This window comes from Vidua chalybeata, chromosome 11 (assembly GCF_026979565.1).
Source record: "Vidua chalybeata isolate OUT-0048 chromosome 11, bVidCha1 merged haplotype, whole genome shotgun sequence".
Taxonomy (NCBI): domain Eukaryota; kingdom Metazoa; phylum Chordata; class Aves; order Passeriformes; family Viduidae; genus Vidua; species Vidua chalybeata.
In genome coordinates, this window is record NC_071540.1 from 6,086,517 (window position 1) to 6,101,033 (window position 14,517).

Sequence of the window (14,517 nt, forward strand, 5' to 3'; positions counted from 1 at the left end):
GTGTGAGAGGCTGCTGAGGAGGAGGAGGTGGCGATGGGCTCCAGCTGCTGGGGGTTGTGTCCTTCCCTGCAGCCCTGCCTTTGGAGGCTGGGGAGGCCCTGTGTGCCCTTTCACACCTCATCCCTCCTCTGGTTGTCACTCCTGTTTCCAAAATACTGCTGTCCTCATATTTGGTTACTCAAAGGAGAGAGAGAAGCAACGAATTTACTGAAATTATCTTCATGTTAATTTGTTCTCTTGTGGGGTTTCTTGTGTGAAGGGGGTATCTACTCTATTAACTCCCATTAATATCAAACCTCTACTATTAATAGGATTTGCATATGGAAAGGAAGAGGATTGACCTTTAAATTCATTAAATAAAGCAAATTTTAAAAAATAATTTTAGTTAAAAGCATTAGTGTGATGAAAAATAGAAGAACAAATACAGAGACATCAGTATCTGGGCTTTCGCTAACACTAACGAGCAAATTATTGTAAGGGAAGATTTGCATCATTGGAATACATATTCCAGCCTCTATACTGATATATGTGATGCAGGGTTATCTTTGTATGGCTCCTCTTTCAGAATATATTTTCTTCTTATAAAATAGCCTCTTTTTAACTCCCATTGGGGACCTCCTTATAAATGAGGAACTGGTCCTCAAGGGACTGGCCTGGCTAGAAAAGTGTGTTATTAAAAAAAAAAAAAGTGCATAATAGAATACTAAGCAATATAATTAGCCCATTTCTTTGGTTTTTAAGAAAATATTTTAAAAAAAGTATAGCCAAGTTTTAATTAAACATATTCTCTGGATGTTTGAATTTTGTAAGAATTAGAAAATCCCGTTATATTTTAGAGGGATTAATTGCATCAATTTAAAGTTCTGGCTCCGATCTCTGCTATGCAGCCAGGTATCACCACTGCTCCTGCAAAGCAGGTACAGTGCTGAGAGTGAGTGATGTTTGGCCACAGAGCTGGGGCCACAAGCTGCCCCTCAGGTGGGCATTCTCAGCCTGTGGGTGGCAAGGATCACTTTCATCTTCTAATCTTTTACACAGGAATAAGCAGAGATTCTCTATACCAAAACTGGCTAAATCTACAGATTCAAAATATGATTGCTCCTAATGATAAATATTGATTTACACATGCTGAAAAGCTTCTGTTTCCTTCCCAGCAAGGAGTCTAAAATGTAATTAGATGAGCAATGTTTTTACCACCCTATCACTTTTCAAGGCTGAGTTTTGAAGCGCTCATGTCCATTGGTCTCTGGATCTTCACTCTGCTCTTAGGTCTTCCCCCACCTGTGTCTCAGCTTTCTGTCACAGCCCTTTGTAAAGTACTTTGAGATGCTTAGATCAAACTTGCTGCTGGTCCAAAGTAGTGTTAATCAGTATTTTGTGCTATTTTGTCATGCAGCTCAGTCTATAAACCCAGATATTTATTTTGTTCCTGTTCTACCTCAGGCTCCCACAAGTGGGAAGAGGTGAAACGGTTCAGGTTATTCTTCTCAGAGCTCAGCTAATGTCATCTGCTGAATACAGCTCTAAACATCTGAAGCTGGTGAAATTAAATAAAGTGCGAGCATCCTTTGGTCTGGAGCTCTTTGCCTTTAGAACAATTACTCATGGTAACCTTAACAATAGTATATTAAGGGGGAAAAAAATCCTCATAAAAGAATGTAGTGTTAGGATGGAGCTCTGCCTGATATTAGAACAATTATGGAGCAGATGCATCCACTCCGAACAAAGTGACCTTTTCATCAAGTTACAAAACATTAAAGGTTAAAGATTGTTTGAAAGGAAGTTAATACTTTTAAAACATTAGAAAAAAATGCCATTCTTTCTGGACCTGACCAAAATCAGTGGGAAAATGAGATGACAGTTTAGGCACATCCAGTCATAATTTAAGCAACAGAAGGATACAAGGTGTTTCAAATAGTCTGTTTTCTTTTACAATTAAAGTGCTTTTTCGAAGAAGATTTGATAGGAATAAATACCCAGTGACAGAAAGCTGGTTAATTGCAATTTTAAAGTCACATTCCTTTCTCTCCATTGTGTACAGAGGAGAACAAAGAGAGGGAATCAATGGTGGTGTCAGATTTTCTTAGTTTCCACGTTTCACCTGACCCGGGCGGTGCAGACCCCAGCGTCCAGCTGGGGAGCAAAGCGCTGCGGCTCCGGCCCCGCGCTGCCCCCGCACACGGCGGGGCCGCGGCTGCTGCTCGCCAAGGGCCACCTGGGAGGGGACAGGTGCCCGGGACCGCCCCGGGCTGCGGGACAGCAGCGGGGCGGCCGCGCCCGCCGGGGCTCGGGGCCTGCTTGGTGCGTCCGCACAGCGGATCGCAGTTATCCCCATGAGCTTTTCTCGGCGAAGGGCTGAGGGCGGGGGGATGCCGGGCGCCGCACACGTTGTTCGGCCCCGCACGCGGCCCGCATCCCCCGCGCTGTCCGTGCGGGGGAATTCAGCGCAGCCCGCCCTCAGCGGCCGCCGGGAACGCGGGGCTTTGGGATTTACGGCCCGACGGCCTCGCTGGGGCTGTTCTTGTGTCCGCGTCCCGGCGGCCCGCACGGCCCCGCTGCGGGGTCAGAGAGCGGTGGAGGAGGAGGAAGAGGAGGAGGCGGCCCGGGGCTGCGGCCGCGCCGCCGGCAGCCGCTCGCTGTCCCCGGCCCGGTGCGCGTCCCCCCGGAGGTGCCGAGCTCCGCCCGCACTTTGGGGACGGCCGGGGGCGGCTGTAGCTGTGCCCTTCCCCTGGCGGTCAGTGGGGCCCGGAGCGGGCCCGCCGCCGGGCCAAGGTGAGCTACTGGCAGCTTCGTACAGATAAACTTCTCTGTGCAAGAGTTTTGTGCCAAAAAACCCGCCAGGGAAGGATTTCTGTGTAAAAAAAAAAAAAAAAAAAAAAAAAAAAAAAAAAAAAAAAAAAAAAAGAAAAGAAAAGAAAAAGAAGGATTTTCCTCGAACTTAAGTTTTATCCACTTCCCCCTTCTAGTATTTTTTTTTTTTAAGAGCATCTGAGTACAACAAAATCTTCACTGCGTTGAGTCACAGGCGGTCAGTAGAGGAGCACCCGTGTCATCTGTGCGATGGGAACTTTCAGGTGGTGCGAGAAGTAAGCGGGGAATCCCTTCCACTTCTCCGGGATCCTCCAAATGCCTTTCAAATTAGCCAGCCCCGAGGATCAGTGCCAGGCTCCACAAAGGCGTTCCCAAAGCCTGCAGCCAGTAAAACTTTGTGTAGGTAAAATTAGCTGAAGACCTTCTACTGAGACAACAGCCTTTGTTGTCACATGTGGTGGAGTTCCAGGATCTCTAACTATTTTTCCTAAAAGGTTTCCCTACTGCCCCAGTGAATGTATTACGCTACAGTAGCTCTGAAATGGTATCGCTTGTTTCCTTCAAAGCAGCGACCGGTTGTTTCTTCAGGGACACCCCATGTCCTTTCGAGGGAGGGGAAAAAGTGATGGCTGAGCAAGACTGAATCGCGCCGATAGATCCTATTTTAAATCAGCATCATCCCCAAAGGGCGCAGCCCCTGGGAGCGCGGCGAGTGCCGGGGCGGGCGCTGACCGGGCCGAGCGGGGCTCAGCCGAGAGAGATCCGACAGGGGCGAGCGGGAGCTGGGACAGCTCGGTGGCCTCAGCCCTTCTCCGTCCGAGAGGGAAGGCAGAGCCCCCGCCACTGGCGGCGGGGACGCGCCCGGGGCCCGGCTCTCCGGGCAGCAGCAGCGGATTCGCCCCGCAAGAGCCGCGGCCGGGCCGCCGCTCTCGGTGCCCGAGTGGAACTGGGAACTTGTTGGCCCCGGCGGCGGCGGGGGCGGGCGGTGCTCTCCGACCGCCGCGGGGCCCCGCGGGAGAGGAGCCGGCGCTGCCGGGGGACGGAGGGAGCGCCCGCAGCGGGGCCGGGCACCGTCACCGCCCGCCGGGCACCGCCGGCTGCGGGGGTCGCTCCGGACCGGGCCGGCCCGCTCGGAGCCTCAGCGCGCCCTGCGCCTTCCCCGGCCGAAGTCTACCGCCCCCATCGCCCCTCACTGAGCTTGGGGCTTTTCTTGGGGGGATGTATTTCTGATATCTGGGGTTGGGTGGGGAATTGCTGTCAACTCCAGGCAGAAGCGAATCGATTCGGACAAGATTACTTACAGTTTAAAATGAGGTTTCCAAATATGAGGACACTGAACGTGCTTTACACTTTCCTATTTTCCCCGTGCTCTTCCCGAAATGCCTGGTCCTAATCACAGGGACGCAGCTATTCCAGTTCTGATTTTCTGGGGCTTATTACATGTCAGAACTGTGAAAGTCCTCTGGACAATTTACAGACAAAACATCTGGTTCGTTAAAGCAAAGCTACTGGACTAAGACAAACAAACTTTGCTGCTGTGCAAATTCACTTACCCAAACAATTTACATTCAAGCAAAGATTTTAGCCCGAAGAAAAACTTTTATTCATTTGTATTCAGGAGGTTTGGGAATTCACAGGCATTTTAAAATAATTTTGCTCTAATAAAGTTATGTAGATATTACAAAATGTCTTTGTTCTCTTCTCAGATCATTATCGCTACTATAATGGTTATTGACAACACTTTGTATTTTACAGAAGCGCAGTATCGTTTTCGGGCGTGGGCAGTGGGGTTTTTAAACAAACTTGTCAGATCCATATTCATCTGGTCCAGCCTTAATGAAAGCTGCTGCTTCTTTGTTCTTCGCCGGGAGAAACCGCAGTACTTCCCGCATTTCGATGGGTGCCGCGAGGCGCGGGGCAGGAGGGAAGGCTGTGCCCTGGCACAGAGGGCAGCGCGGGCAGCGGTGCCGGGCGGTACCGGCCGCGGGCCGCCGCGTCCTCCGCGCCCGGGGCCGGCCGGCGCCTCCGTGGGGCTCCCGCGGGCCGCCCGTGCCGGCGGGGGCTGCCCGGGCCCGGTGAGACCCCCCCCAGCCCCGCATTGGCCGCCGGGCCTCGCCCCCCGGCCCCGGCGTGCCGCCGCCCCCGACAGCCGCTCCCGGGCCGCGGGCAGCGCTGCCCTGCAGCCGGCGGCTCCAAAGGCCCCGGCTCGCCGGTGCCCGGCCCTTCCCGCGGGTCCGGGGGCACTTGGCTGGCGAGGACCTGCAGGTCCCCGTCTGCTCCTCTGCCCCGTTCGGAGGGGAGGAGGCGGCAGAGCTGGGCCGGAGCTGGGGAGACAGGAGAGAGGCCGGGGCCGGGGCCGTTCGGTCCCCGGGACTGACCCCCGGAGAGCAGTGAGCCGGTGCGAAGAGCGAGTGAGAGCAGCCACACGGGCACCTCGGCGCACGCCGCTCCCTGCCTTGTTTGCAGTGAGCAAGTGGCGAAATATCAACACGCTGCTCGGGAGAGAGCAAGGTTAAAGCCGGGCTAAAGCAAGCTGGCTTCTAAGAGGCAGCTGTTCCGAGTTTACTAAACTTCCTCACTCATCCTCCCTGGCCGTCCCCATAACCAGTAGTTAACTCCAGTGGTCCTTAATCGGCTCAGCCGCTGTCTCCACTCGGGCCGGGGGACGAAAGAGGTGTCTCGGGCAATTGGTGGAGTTTTGGTGGAGAGGAATGGTATGAGCAGTGAAAATATACACCAAAGAAGGGCAGTAAGCAGTGCCTGGCTGGGAAAGATAAAACATTCTTAGCTGGTGGAAAGTTCAGGAGTGATGGTTATCTAATTATGTGACTTATAAATAATTGGTGCCTTGTTTTAAAACTGCCAGGAAAATGGAGCTTAGGGCTGAGCCTTATGTGCCGAGTCTATGTGGATGGAGTCTGTACAGCCATCGATTTGATGCGCTGTGTTTGGAAATGCTACACTTCATAAAATTACGCGTTCTAGCTCTCTGGAATAGACTGTGACCCCCAAAGAAGCCGACGCACATGAAGGCATCTGCACTTCCCTCTGTAAATTGTCTGATAGAAAGCTCAATAGATTTTATTTTCTTCCTTAAAAAAAATGTACATAGTTAACCAAATTATTCCACGACTTCCTGAGCGTTTTGGCAGAGTTGTGAATGTGTAAGTGCAATGCACATGTCTGTGTGCACGAATATCTGCTGCCTTCCTCTCTCTCACACACAGGAGAATTATTATTCCTAAGTGAACTGAGAAAGTTCCTCCAATGACTGTTTACGGAAAGTTTCACTTATTTCGTTCCCTCCCAGTCCCAGCTCGGCGCACTGGAGCGAGCCCATCACCCTCCGCTGCCGGCGCGTGTGGGCCGCCCTTTGCAGAGCCAGGTAAGCGCTGCTGGTTACACGAAGCTCCCCACGCAGAGACCGGGGACAATCTCGCGTGTTTGTTTGTGCTGGTGACACCGTTCAGCTGCTGAGGTGCCACCTGCCAGCATCCTGCACGTAGGCTGTGCTGCGGGAGGCAGAGCTCTGTCTGGGAACCTGTTCAAACACAAATGTCACCACACGCACAAATCCACGCACGCGTGCAGCCAAGCGCACCCGCGGGAGAAGGCTGCGCACCCGCGGAGCCGCGCCGGGCCGAGGGGCTCGCACCCCGCCGGGCACCCGGGCCAAGCCCGGCAGCGGGCAGGGGTTCACATCTGTCCCTCGGGCTGGCTAAGGGTGACACAAAGGCAGCGAAAGATGAGCAGATTTAGAGACAGGGAAGTGGAAGGAACAAAGTTCTTGCAAGTTGCAACCGCCCCAAAATTCGGGATTGGTCGCTGCAGCTCGTTCCTCGCGATGCCCCGCAGCCAGCAGCTGAGGAGGATCGGGATCGTCCCTGGCTTTGGAGAGGGCTCTCGCACCTCTCTTTCAGAACAGCCTTTCCTTTACAGGACTGCAGTGACTACACGCGCCGTGTCATTTTAATTTTGCCGTAGTTTTCAGGGCGCTCTACCAGCGCCTGGTGGCAGAGTGACCTTCCCCGCACTCCGTGCGGCGAGCAGGAGCAGAGGCGGCCAGGGCTCCGGGGTGTCTCGGCTGCCGAAGCTCCCGGCCGAGCATCCCAAAGTTTGTTTCAGTCTCTCTCGCTCCAGAGCTCGGAGGAATCCTCCATGTTGCGCAGCGCGGGCCGGCTCGGCCGAGCAGCACCTCAGCCCGGGGCTCGCCTCCCGCCGGCTCCGCGCTCCATGCGGTCCTGCCGCAGCCATCGCCCCGCAGAGCCGGGAGCGCAGCCGGGCTGAGCGCGGGGAGCGCCCCGGTCCCTGTCCCTGCCCCTGCCCCCGGCCGGCAGCATCCTTCGGGGGGTGGGGGGCGTGAATTATTTAGGTTTTCTATTTCCTACTTAAAGGGGGAGGAGGGAGAGAGAATGAACGAGCTATTTAACCGCAGCGGAGCCCTGCTTCCCGAGGCTGTCTAACGTTTGTAAATACTTATGCTGCGGCTGGTCCCCTCCTCCCCGGTTAAGTTGTTTAGTATGTTGGTTATTTGTACCGAATCCCGGTCTGTGTAGTGTCTGATGTGTTGTCGTTGCAATGTGCAGCCAGGGTGACACTGATGGATGCGCCAATGGTGAGACGGACAGATGTTAGGGCGGATCTAGCGGCACGCACCGCCGCGGCGGCGAGCCCGCCCGCCCGCCCCGCCGGGGCTGCCCGCCGCCCGGCCCCGTCCTGCCGCACGGCTCACCCACGCTCGCACACTCACACACACAGGGCTTTTTGGGGAGGGGGGGGCAACGTCTCGGTGTCGTCTCTTAAGCAGATCTGATCGCTCCTTCTGTGAGCAGATACTGTAACTGTGAGGAGCAACCAGCGAGTATCAATGAGATGGAACTGAGCGAGTTTGGCAGCAGAAGCGGCAATTGACAACTCACCATTTTCTTGTTTTCAAGAAATGTTTCGTTTTCCCCCAACAGTAGCAATTTCCCGGGGACTTTAGGCGACTGCGATATTTTTTTTCATCCTAAAGATCAGCTTAAAAAAAAAAAATCAACTCATAACAATAATAATCCAAAAAAAAAAAAAATCTCAAACCTTCTCCACCCGTCATGTAAAGTGTTTGAATTTCCTGCAACTTGAAAGGGAAGCGAGAGCCCGAGAGCGGCACGGCGGCTTTATAGGATGTGAAGACGCAACAACATCTGCACTTAGTCAGGTATTTGGAATTATCCCAAATCTCGAAGAATGGGGGCGAGTGGAAATTTTTTTTGATCTTACCGTAAAAGTGAGCTCAGCCTTTTTTTTTTTTTTTTTTTTAATTCCTCCCCGTGAACTTTAAAAAAAAAAAAAGCTACTGTGTTTTTTTTTCTTTCTTTCTTTCTTTCTTTCATTTTCTTTTTTTTTTTTTTTTTTTTTTTTTTTTGGCTGTTGTTGTTCCCGTGTCTCCCTTCCCTGCTCGCGGGGGTCCCGGTGCGGGCGGAGCGGGGGCGGGAGCGGCCCGGGCCCCGCGCGCCCCCCGCCGCCCCGGCCCTCCCCGCGCCGCGCGGCCCCGCCGCCCAGGGATGCGCAATCAAACCCGCAGCACATCGATCCGCCGGCGCTCGCCGAACTGAGCGCGGCGGCTCGGCAGTGAACTTGGACCGAGAAAAAAAAAAATTAAAAAAAAAAAAAACAAAACTGAGAAAGAAAGAGAGAAAAAAAAAAAAAATCAACCGCCAAAACAGGGAGAAGGAGGCAAAAGTGCTCCTTCCCGAAGAGCCGGGTGCGTGGGGCGCGGGCGCTGCCCGCTCCCCGCCGCTCTGGCCCCGCGGGGCGGGAGCAGCGGCTCCGCTGGCGGGGGCGCCGCCGATAGCGGCCGCCGGCCGGGGCGGCCCCGACACCGCCCGCCCGCAGGCGCGGAGCGGAGCGCGGCGGCCGCGGCGCCAGCCAGGTGGGAGCCGGCGGGCTGGATGTGCCGGCGGGCGGGCGGCGCGCCGGTGAGTGCGGCCGGGGCGGGCAGCGCTGCGGGGCGCGGCGGGGAGCCGGGGCCGCTGCCGCCGCTGTCACCGCGCGGGGCGGCCGGGATGGAGCGGCGGGCCGGGCCCTCCTCGCCGGGGGGGTTGGGGGGTGGGGGCGGGGGCGGCGGGGAGGGGGGGGGTCCCGTGCCCCGGCGTGGCGGGAGGCGATGGCTGCGGGGGGCTCCGGCGGGGAACGGGTGCGCGCGGGGGCGGAAAGGGAAGGGCTGCGGCGGGGAGCGGGGCGAGCGGCGCGGAGCCCGGCGGACTGCCCTGCCTGTCCCTGCCCGGCCAGCCCTCCGCCGCCGCCGCGGGCGGCTCGGGAGACCGGCGCCGGCGGCGGGCGAAGTTGGGTGGCGGAGGGGGCGCGGCGAGGGGGTCGCCCCGGCCGGCGGGGCAGACCCCTGCCCGCCCCCGCGCCCGGTCCGGCGGGCGATGCGCGCTGAGTGAAGGCGCGGCCCGGGGCGGGCGGCGGCGGTGCCCCGCTCCCCCTCGGCGGACCAGTTTGAGTGACACCGCGATCATCTCGTTTCCCTTCAAGCTTCGCCTGTTGCCGCCGCCGCCGCCGCCGCTCCAGCGCCGAGCCGGGAGTGGAGAGCGCAGGCTGAGGCTCCGCCGGCTCCGGCCAAGAGATCCCCTGTCTTTATGCCGTGATCTCCCAGCCCGGCCAGGCACCGGGGGCGCAGGGCGGGGTGGGGGGGACTGCGGGCTCTCCCCAGCCCTCCCGCCCGCACACCTCTTCGGGGGGCTTCCCCTCCTCCTTCCTCCGGGGCGATTTGTCAAACTTCCCCCCTCTTCTGCCAGCAGCAGCAGCAGCAGCAGGGCTGTCCTCTCCTCTGTGCCGCCTCCTCCTCCTCCGCCGCCGCCGCCTCCTCCTCCTACTCGGCATCGTGTATGCACAGCAACAAAAAATATATCCCCGACCCAGCCCTCGCGCCGAGGCTGGAGCAGCTCACCGGATCTCTGGGGCTGAGGCAACTCTTCCCACCCCCGCGCCCCGGCTGCCCCCCCCCGCCGGCGCCCGCAGGAGCCCAGCATGCCGAGGAGGAAGCAGCAAGCGCCCCGGCGCGCAGCAGGTACGAGAGCCGCTTCCCTTCCTTCCCTGCCTTCCCTTCCCTTCCCTCCGCGGCCGCTGGCTTCTCCTCTCGCTTCCCTCGGTCTCTTTCATAACCGGCTCCCGGCGGGCTCCGCCGCCGCTCCGCGCCCCGCTCCTGCCCCGCTGCCCGCCGCTGCCGAGGGCTCTGCCGAGCAACTCCCGGGCTGGAGGCACAGCGCCGGGGCTGGGGGTTTTGGGGGGGGATTTTATTTTATTTTTTTTTTTTTCTTTGGGGTGGGGGGCGCATGAAAGCCCGTTCCCCACTTTTGGTGCCCACTTTGATTTATTCCGAACTCTGCCGTCGCCCGGCTCGGTTCTGGGGGTAACCCTGTGCGAGGGGCAGGCGGGTGTGTGCGGGCGCACACTGCTCGGGCTCGTATGGTCGGTGTCACTCCGGGGCTGGGGGAAGCAGGAGGCGAATTTTGGTTATTTCCAGCCCGTACTTTGGCACCTACTTTGCTTGTTTCCCTTGTAGTCTTCATTCTTCCACATCCCCTTCCCTTACACGTGAAAGCCAGGGAAAATATTCTTTTTATTTAATTTTTCTTTCCTATAAAAAAAGAGAGAGGATATGTACAAAAATATGGTACGCTGTGAATGAAGTGGCAGGGACAAAGTGATTTGGAGGCTCTGCAGTGTTAGTTGAAGATCCAAGCCCAGAACTGGTTTCTTTGCCCAACTTTTACCTTTTTCTCTTCTGCCCTTGTACTGCACTGGAGATGTCTCTGCCGGTCAGACAGACCGTCCTAGTTGGTCACTTTCTTTGGTAGCGTCTTCTGTTAATCCTATTGATTTCTTATTTATGAGTCCAGAGGAGAAGCTGCAAAGTAAACCAAAGGAGGAAAAAAAAAAAAAAAAAAGAAAAAGGGTCTGTGTATTGTCAAGTGACTGGTGAATGTTTCTGATAGTGCCTTTACAATTTCCACTGGTTTTATTTTTTTTCCTTTTTAGAATTACTTTTCGAGGCTTTGTGCTGGTGAGGTTTTTTGTTTGTTTGGCTTGTTTTCCTTTTGCCAGAAATGTCAACTCCTGTTAAACTTAAGCAGTATTTTTTGGAAAAGCCAAATTGAAAAGAAAACAGTAGAAGAAAAGCCCCACATAATTTTACAGTAATCCTTAGTTGGGGATATGTGGGCTGGAAAAGGTTTCCTTGGCCTGTTGCCATCCTTGATTTGATGTCTGATTGATCGCCTGTCATCTGGCAGCCTTTGATCTATTCATTCCCGATAAACATCAATAAATCACTTGCCATGGTAACGCCAGACTCGGTGACGTCACACGTGGCCTGTCAACTCCGTTAGCGCAACTTGAGGGGCTCCTGGCGAGCGGTGCCACCGCCGGGCCAGGGCTGCCAGGGCCGGGCTGGCCCGGGGCAGGCACTGCACGGGCTCTGCTGGGGGACAGCCCTGGGGGGGCCGGGCTGGAGCAGCCCCGAGAGGCCGCTGGGAAGTTCTCCAGAGGCGCCGGCAGCATCCCTGGCAGCGCGGCTGTGGTTGGGCTTGGGACAGCTTGGAGCAGGTAGTCCTGCAGCCTGGGCTAGGGGCTTGTTGGAACCCAGACGTTCAGCAGCGAGGCAGTGCTCCCACACTGCCTGACAACTTCTCCGAGTGGGATGGTTTGGGTTTAGTAAACAGCGAGGGGCTCGGGGAGTAACACAAATTGTAAATAACAACTTGGCATGTTTCCTTTCTTCTCCTCTTGGACATCCACATGCCTTCGGCCAGTACTTTTGAAATAGGGAAATAGACTTCCCAGCAGCCTTACCCCGCACACAAACAGCTAGAAAGTTTGGAAAGTTTCTCAGTACGGTAGTGATAGCATCTAGCAAACAATATCGTAGCCAAATACTTCATGATAATATTTTGCTTTTCTGGCCCGTGCCATCAAATAGCAATTTTCTAGAAAAATGACAGAGGTGAACTTTTCCTGATACTTGAGAAATTCTATTTTGTAATGTGAGTTTAGTTCTGCAAAATCTAGATTTTCCATGTGCTTTTCCATTTTTGCCTCTGCTGTAAACTGGGCTCTCTCTCCACAGACTGGAAGAAAATGTTTCTGCACTAGACATACATTCTGAGGTATCCTTCTCTCCCTCCACCACTCTCTGTCTCTCCCTCCTTTCTCAAGTGAATCATCCATGATATGCGATCTCTCTTTCATATTTAGCAGAAGTGTAATCTCTTTAAACTTTTAGCTTTTTGATAGCCACATTAAACATTTAGTATTGTGTATAATTGCTTCCCACTGAGATGCTGCTTTTATTGGTCACATTGGAAATGTTACTTTTTCTAATAGCAGTAAAAGCAAAGGCTTTTTTTAACACCTTAAAAAACAGCTAAGAAATAACTGGTTAGTTAAGAAATATTCATTACAAAAACTTGACTGCAGGACTAATAGGAGATGGAAGAATGGTTTTGCTCTATCAAAATGACCCGTCAAAACGACTTTGTTTCATATTTGATTTAATTGTCTCTCTCCTGACAGGCACATTCATCAATAGCTTAATGGTCAATCAGAAGTTGGCAGAGTGAGTGCTTTCATTCTTTCCCATACACTAGCTTTGGCTTTACTTTATCAAAATGCCTCTGCCTAATGGATATGGGGGATGTAGAATGACTGAAGGGCTACTTATTTGACAAGAGTGAAAAAACAAGAACATTCATGCTGTTGATAAGTGCATGAAGATAAATAAGTGAGCTGTATGAGGTGTTTTATTTTAAGACAGAAGAAACTAACTTTTTTTACCCCCCCCCCCTTTTTGCTTAAGAGCTGTGAGTTATAAGGTTCATGACTGCTTTTGTGGCATACTGAGAGTGATGACAAATTGATTGCTTGGTACTGAGAGAGAAAAAAAGGTGGTGGTGGGGGGAGAATTAAAGATGTCTGCTGATTGGTAACTCAGGAAATCCAGTCCCCAGCAACCTTGAGAATACTCGAGAATTTTTTTTCTCCAAACTGAAAGGTCCGCTCAGCCATAAAAAAAGAAAAGTTGTTTTGCCAGCTTCATTAGTGTTCACCTAATTAGCTGTAAACCTGATGGATTCCTGACAGCTTTAATGATTGGAGATGACAAGCTCCACGCAGTGTCATCCAGCAGAATTAGGTTTGCAGCTAGTTTGATGTAATCAAGTTGATATTACACAGTCCTGGTTGCCTTTAGTTGTGCATTAACTCAATTTTCTGCTGCAGGTGACAAATGGGCTTTGGTACCTGGATAATCATGTCATAGGAATTAGGACCCTTTTAATGGTCTGGAGTAGAATAACAACAACAAAGAACTCTCAGCAGCACAGAGCTCGCAGACATAACAGACAGGTGCACAAATTCTTTATGTCTAGCCCAAGTGTTAACACCACACTGTGGAAGACTAAAGCTGTCTCTGAGAATCAAGAATACGTAAAAATGATAATTTCACTTTGTTTGCCTTGAGACTCAGCTGAATATCATAGGTAAATTTGGGAAGGAGAGTCAGGGATTGCAATTTTATTCCTCACCTGTTAAAGCAAGAAGATAGTCAGAATTGCTGCTCCAAAGACTTCTGTCATGTAAGTCAGGAGGAAGAAGGTATTTACCAGTTAGAGGCTACTGTCTAGGGAAGCTAAGATATTGTATTAATAGAGGCCAGTCTTATTCATGAAAATAGTAATTATCTATCCTTAAATTATAGCTTTCACTTGCAGCTTTTTTAGGAACCTATTTAAAAGATCAAGAAAATGTACTTCCTACTGACAGAAATGACTTAATACATATTCTGTGTACATACCTTGTGAGGAGGGATTGGGAACTAGTGGTTTGCTGGAATCACATTTAGTTTACTTATTTATTTATATATTTAATAAAACAGTAAGAGCCAGACAACTGCACCGAGTTTTCAAGGCTCTGGGAAAAAAAAAAAAAAACAAAACCAAACAAACCGGGGCCTATGATATTTTTTTAGTTTTTTTTCATAGTATGTTTTAAATCCTAGAGATTTCTGTATGCCTTAGGCTCTTCCCAACTTCTGTGCTTACATCCAAAAGCTGCACCTGGTCACTGTGAGTACTGAAATACACGGAATTGATGCTTCAGAGGTACGGAGCACTTCCACTTTCCAGGGACTTGAGTGCTCGTGCCAGCCCTCGGCCCCTCCAGCGTGGGGCTGGGGGTGCAGCACAGCAAACAGATGCAAGATGGCACACAGGTTGTGCCGCCAGATTTCCAGGCAGCTCTGACTCCGGCAACTCGAACGCTCGCTTTAATTTATGGCAATTGCTTGCAACTACATACATACCCCAAAAGTAAATGTAGCGATAAAGTAGGCTACCTATAAAGGTACTTGCAGTGTCAGCCCTTGGTATGTTATTTGCCTCCAAACCTGCCACATATTTCTCTGTTGGGCAGAGATTCTTCCTAGCAGCAAGCTGACAAAATGATTAGTTATGGCTGTCCTCTGCTTTTTTTTTTTTTTTTCCCCGGCAAAGTGTGAAGGAACAATGCAAAAAGAAAAAGGGAAAAAAAAAAAAAAGAAAAAGGGGCATAAATATAAAAAGGCTTGATAGATTCCCCTGAATATCTGCCTGGAAAACAGAATTTTCCAGAATCAGCTGCCATTTCTCCCATTAGCTTGACAGCTGTCAATTAGGGCTTCAGTGC

The 14,517-nt window shown here is 52.7% G+C and overlaps 1 protein-coding gene across 1 annotated transcript in view; it reads left to right on the forward strand.

The window, feature by feature from the left end:
* Positions 1–9,651: 9,651 nt before the first annotated feature.
* The window catches only part of TSHZ3 (teashirt zinc finger homeobox 3), a 63,482-nt gene continuing 58,616 nt past the window's right edge, over positions 9,652–14,517 (forward strand). The window contains exon 1 of the mRNA XM_053953254.1: positions 9,652–9,865. Within this exon, the coding sequence (XP_053809229.1) occupies positions 9,826–9,865 (40 nt within the window). The 5' untranslated portion in view covers positions 9,652–9,825. The remainder of the gene's footprint in view (positions 9,866–14,517) is intronic.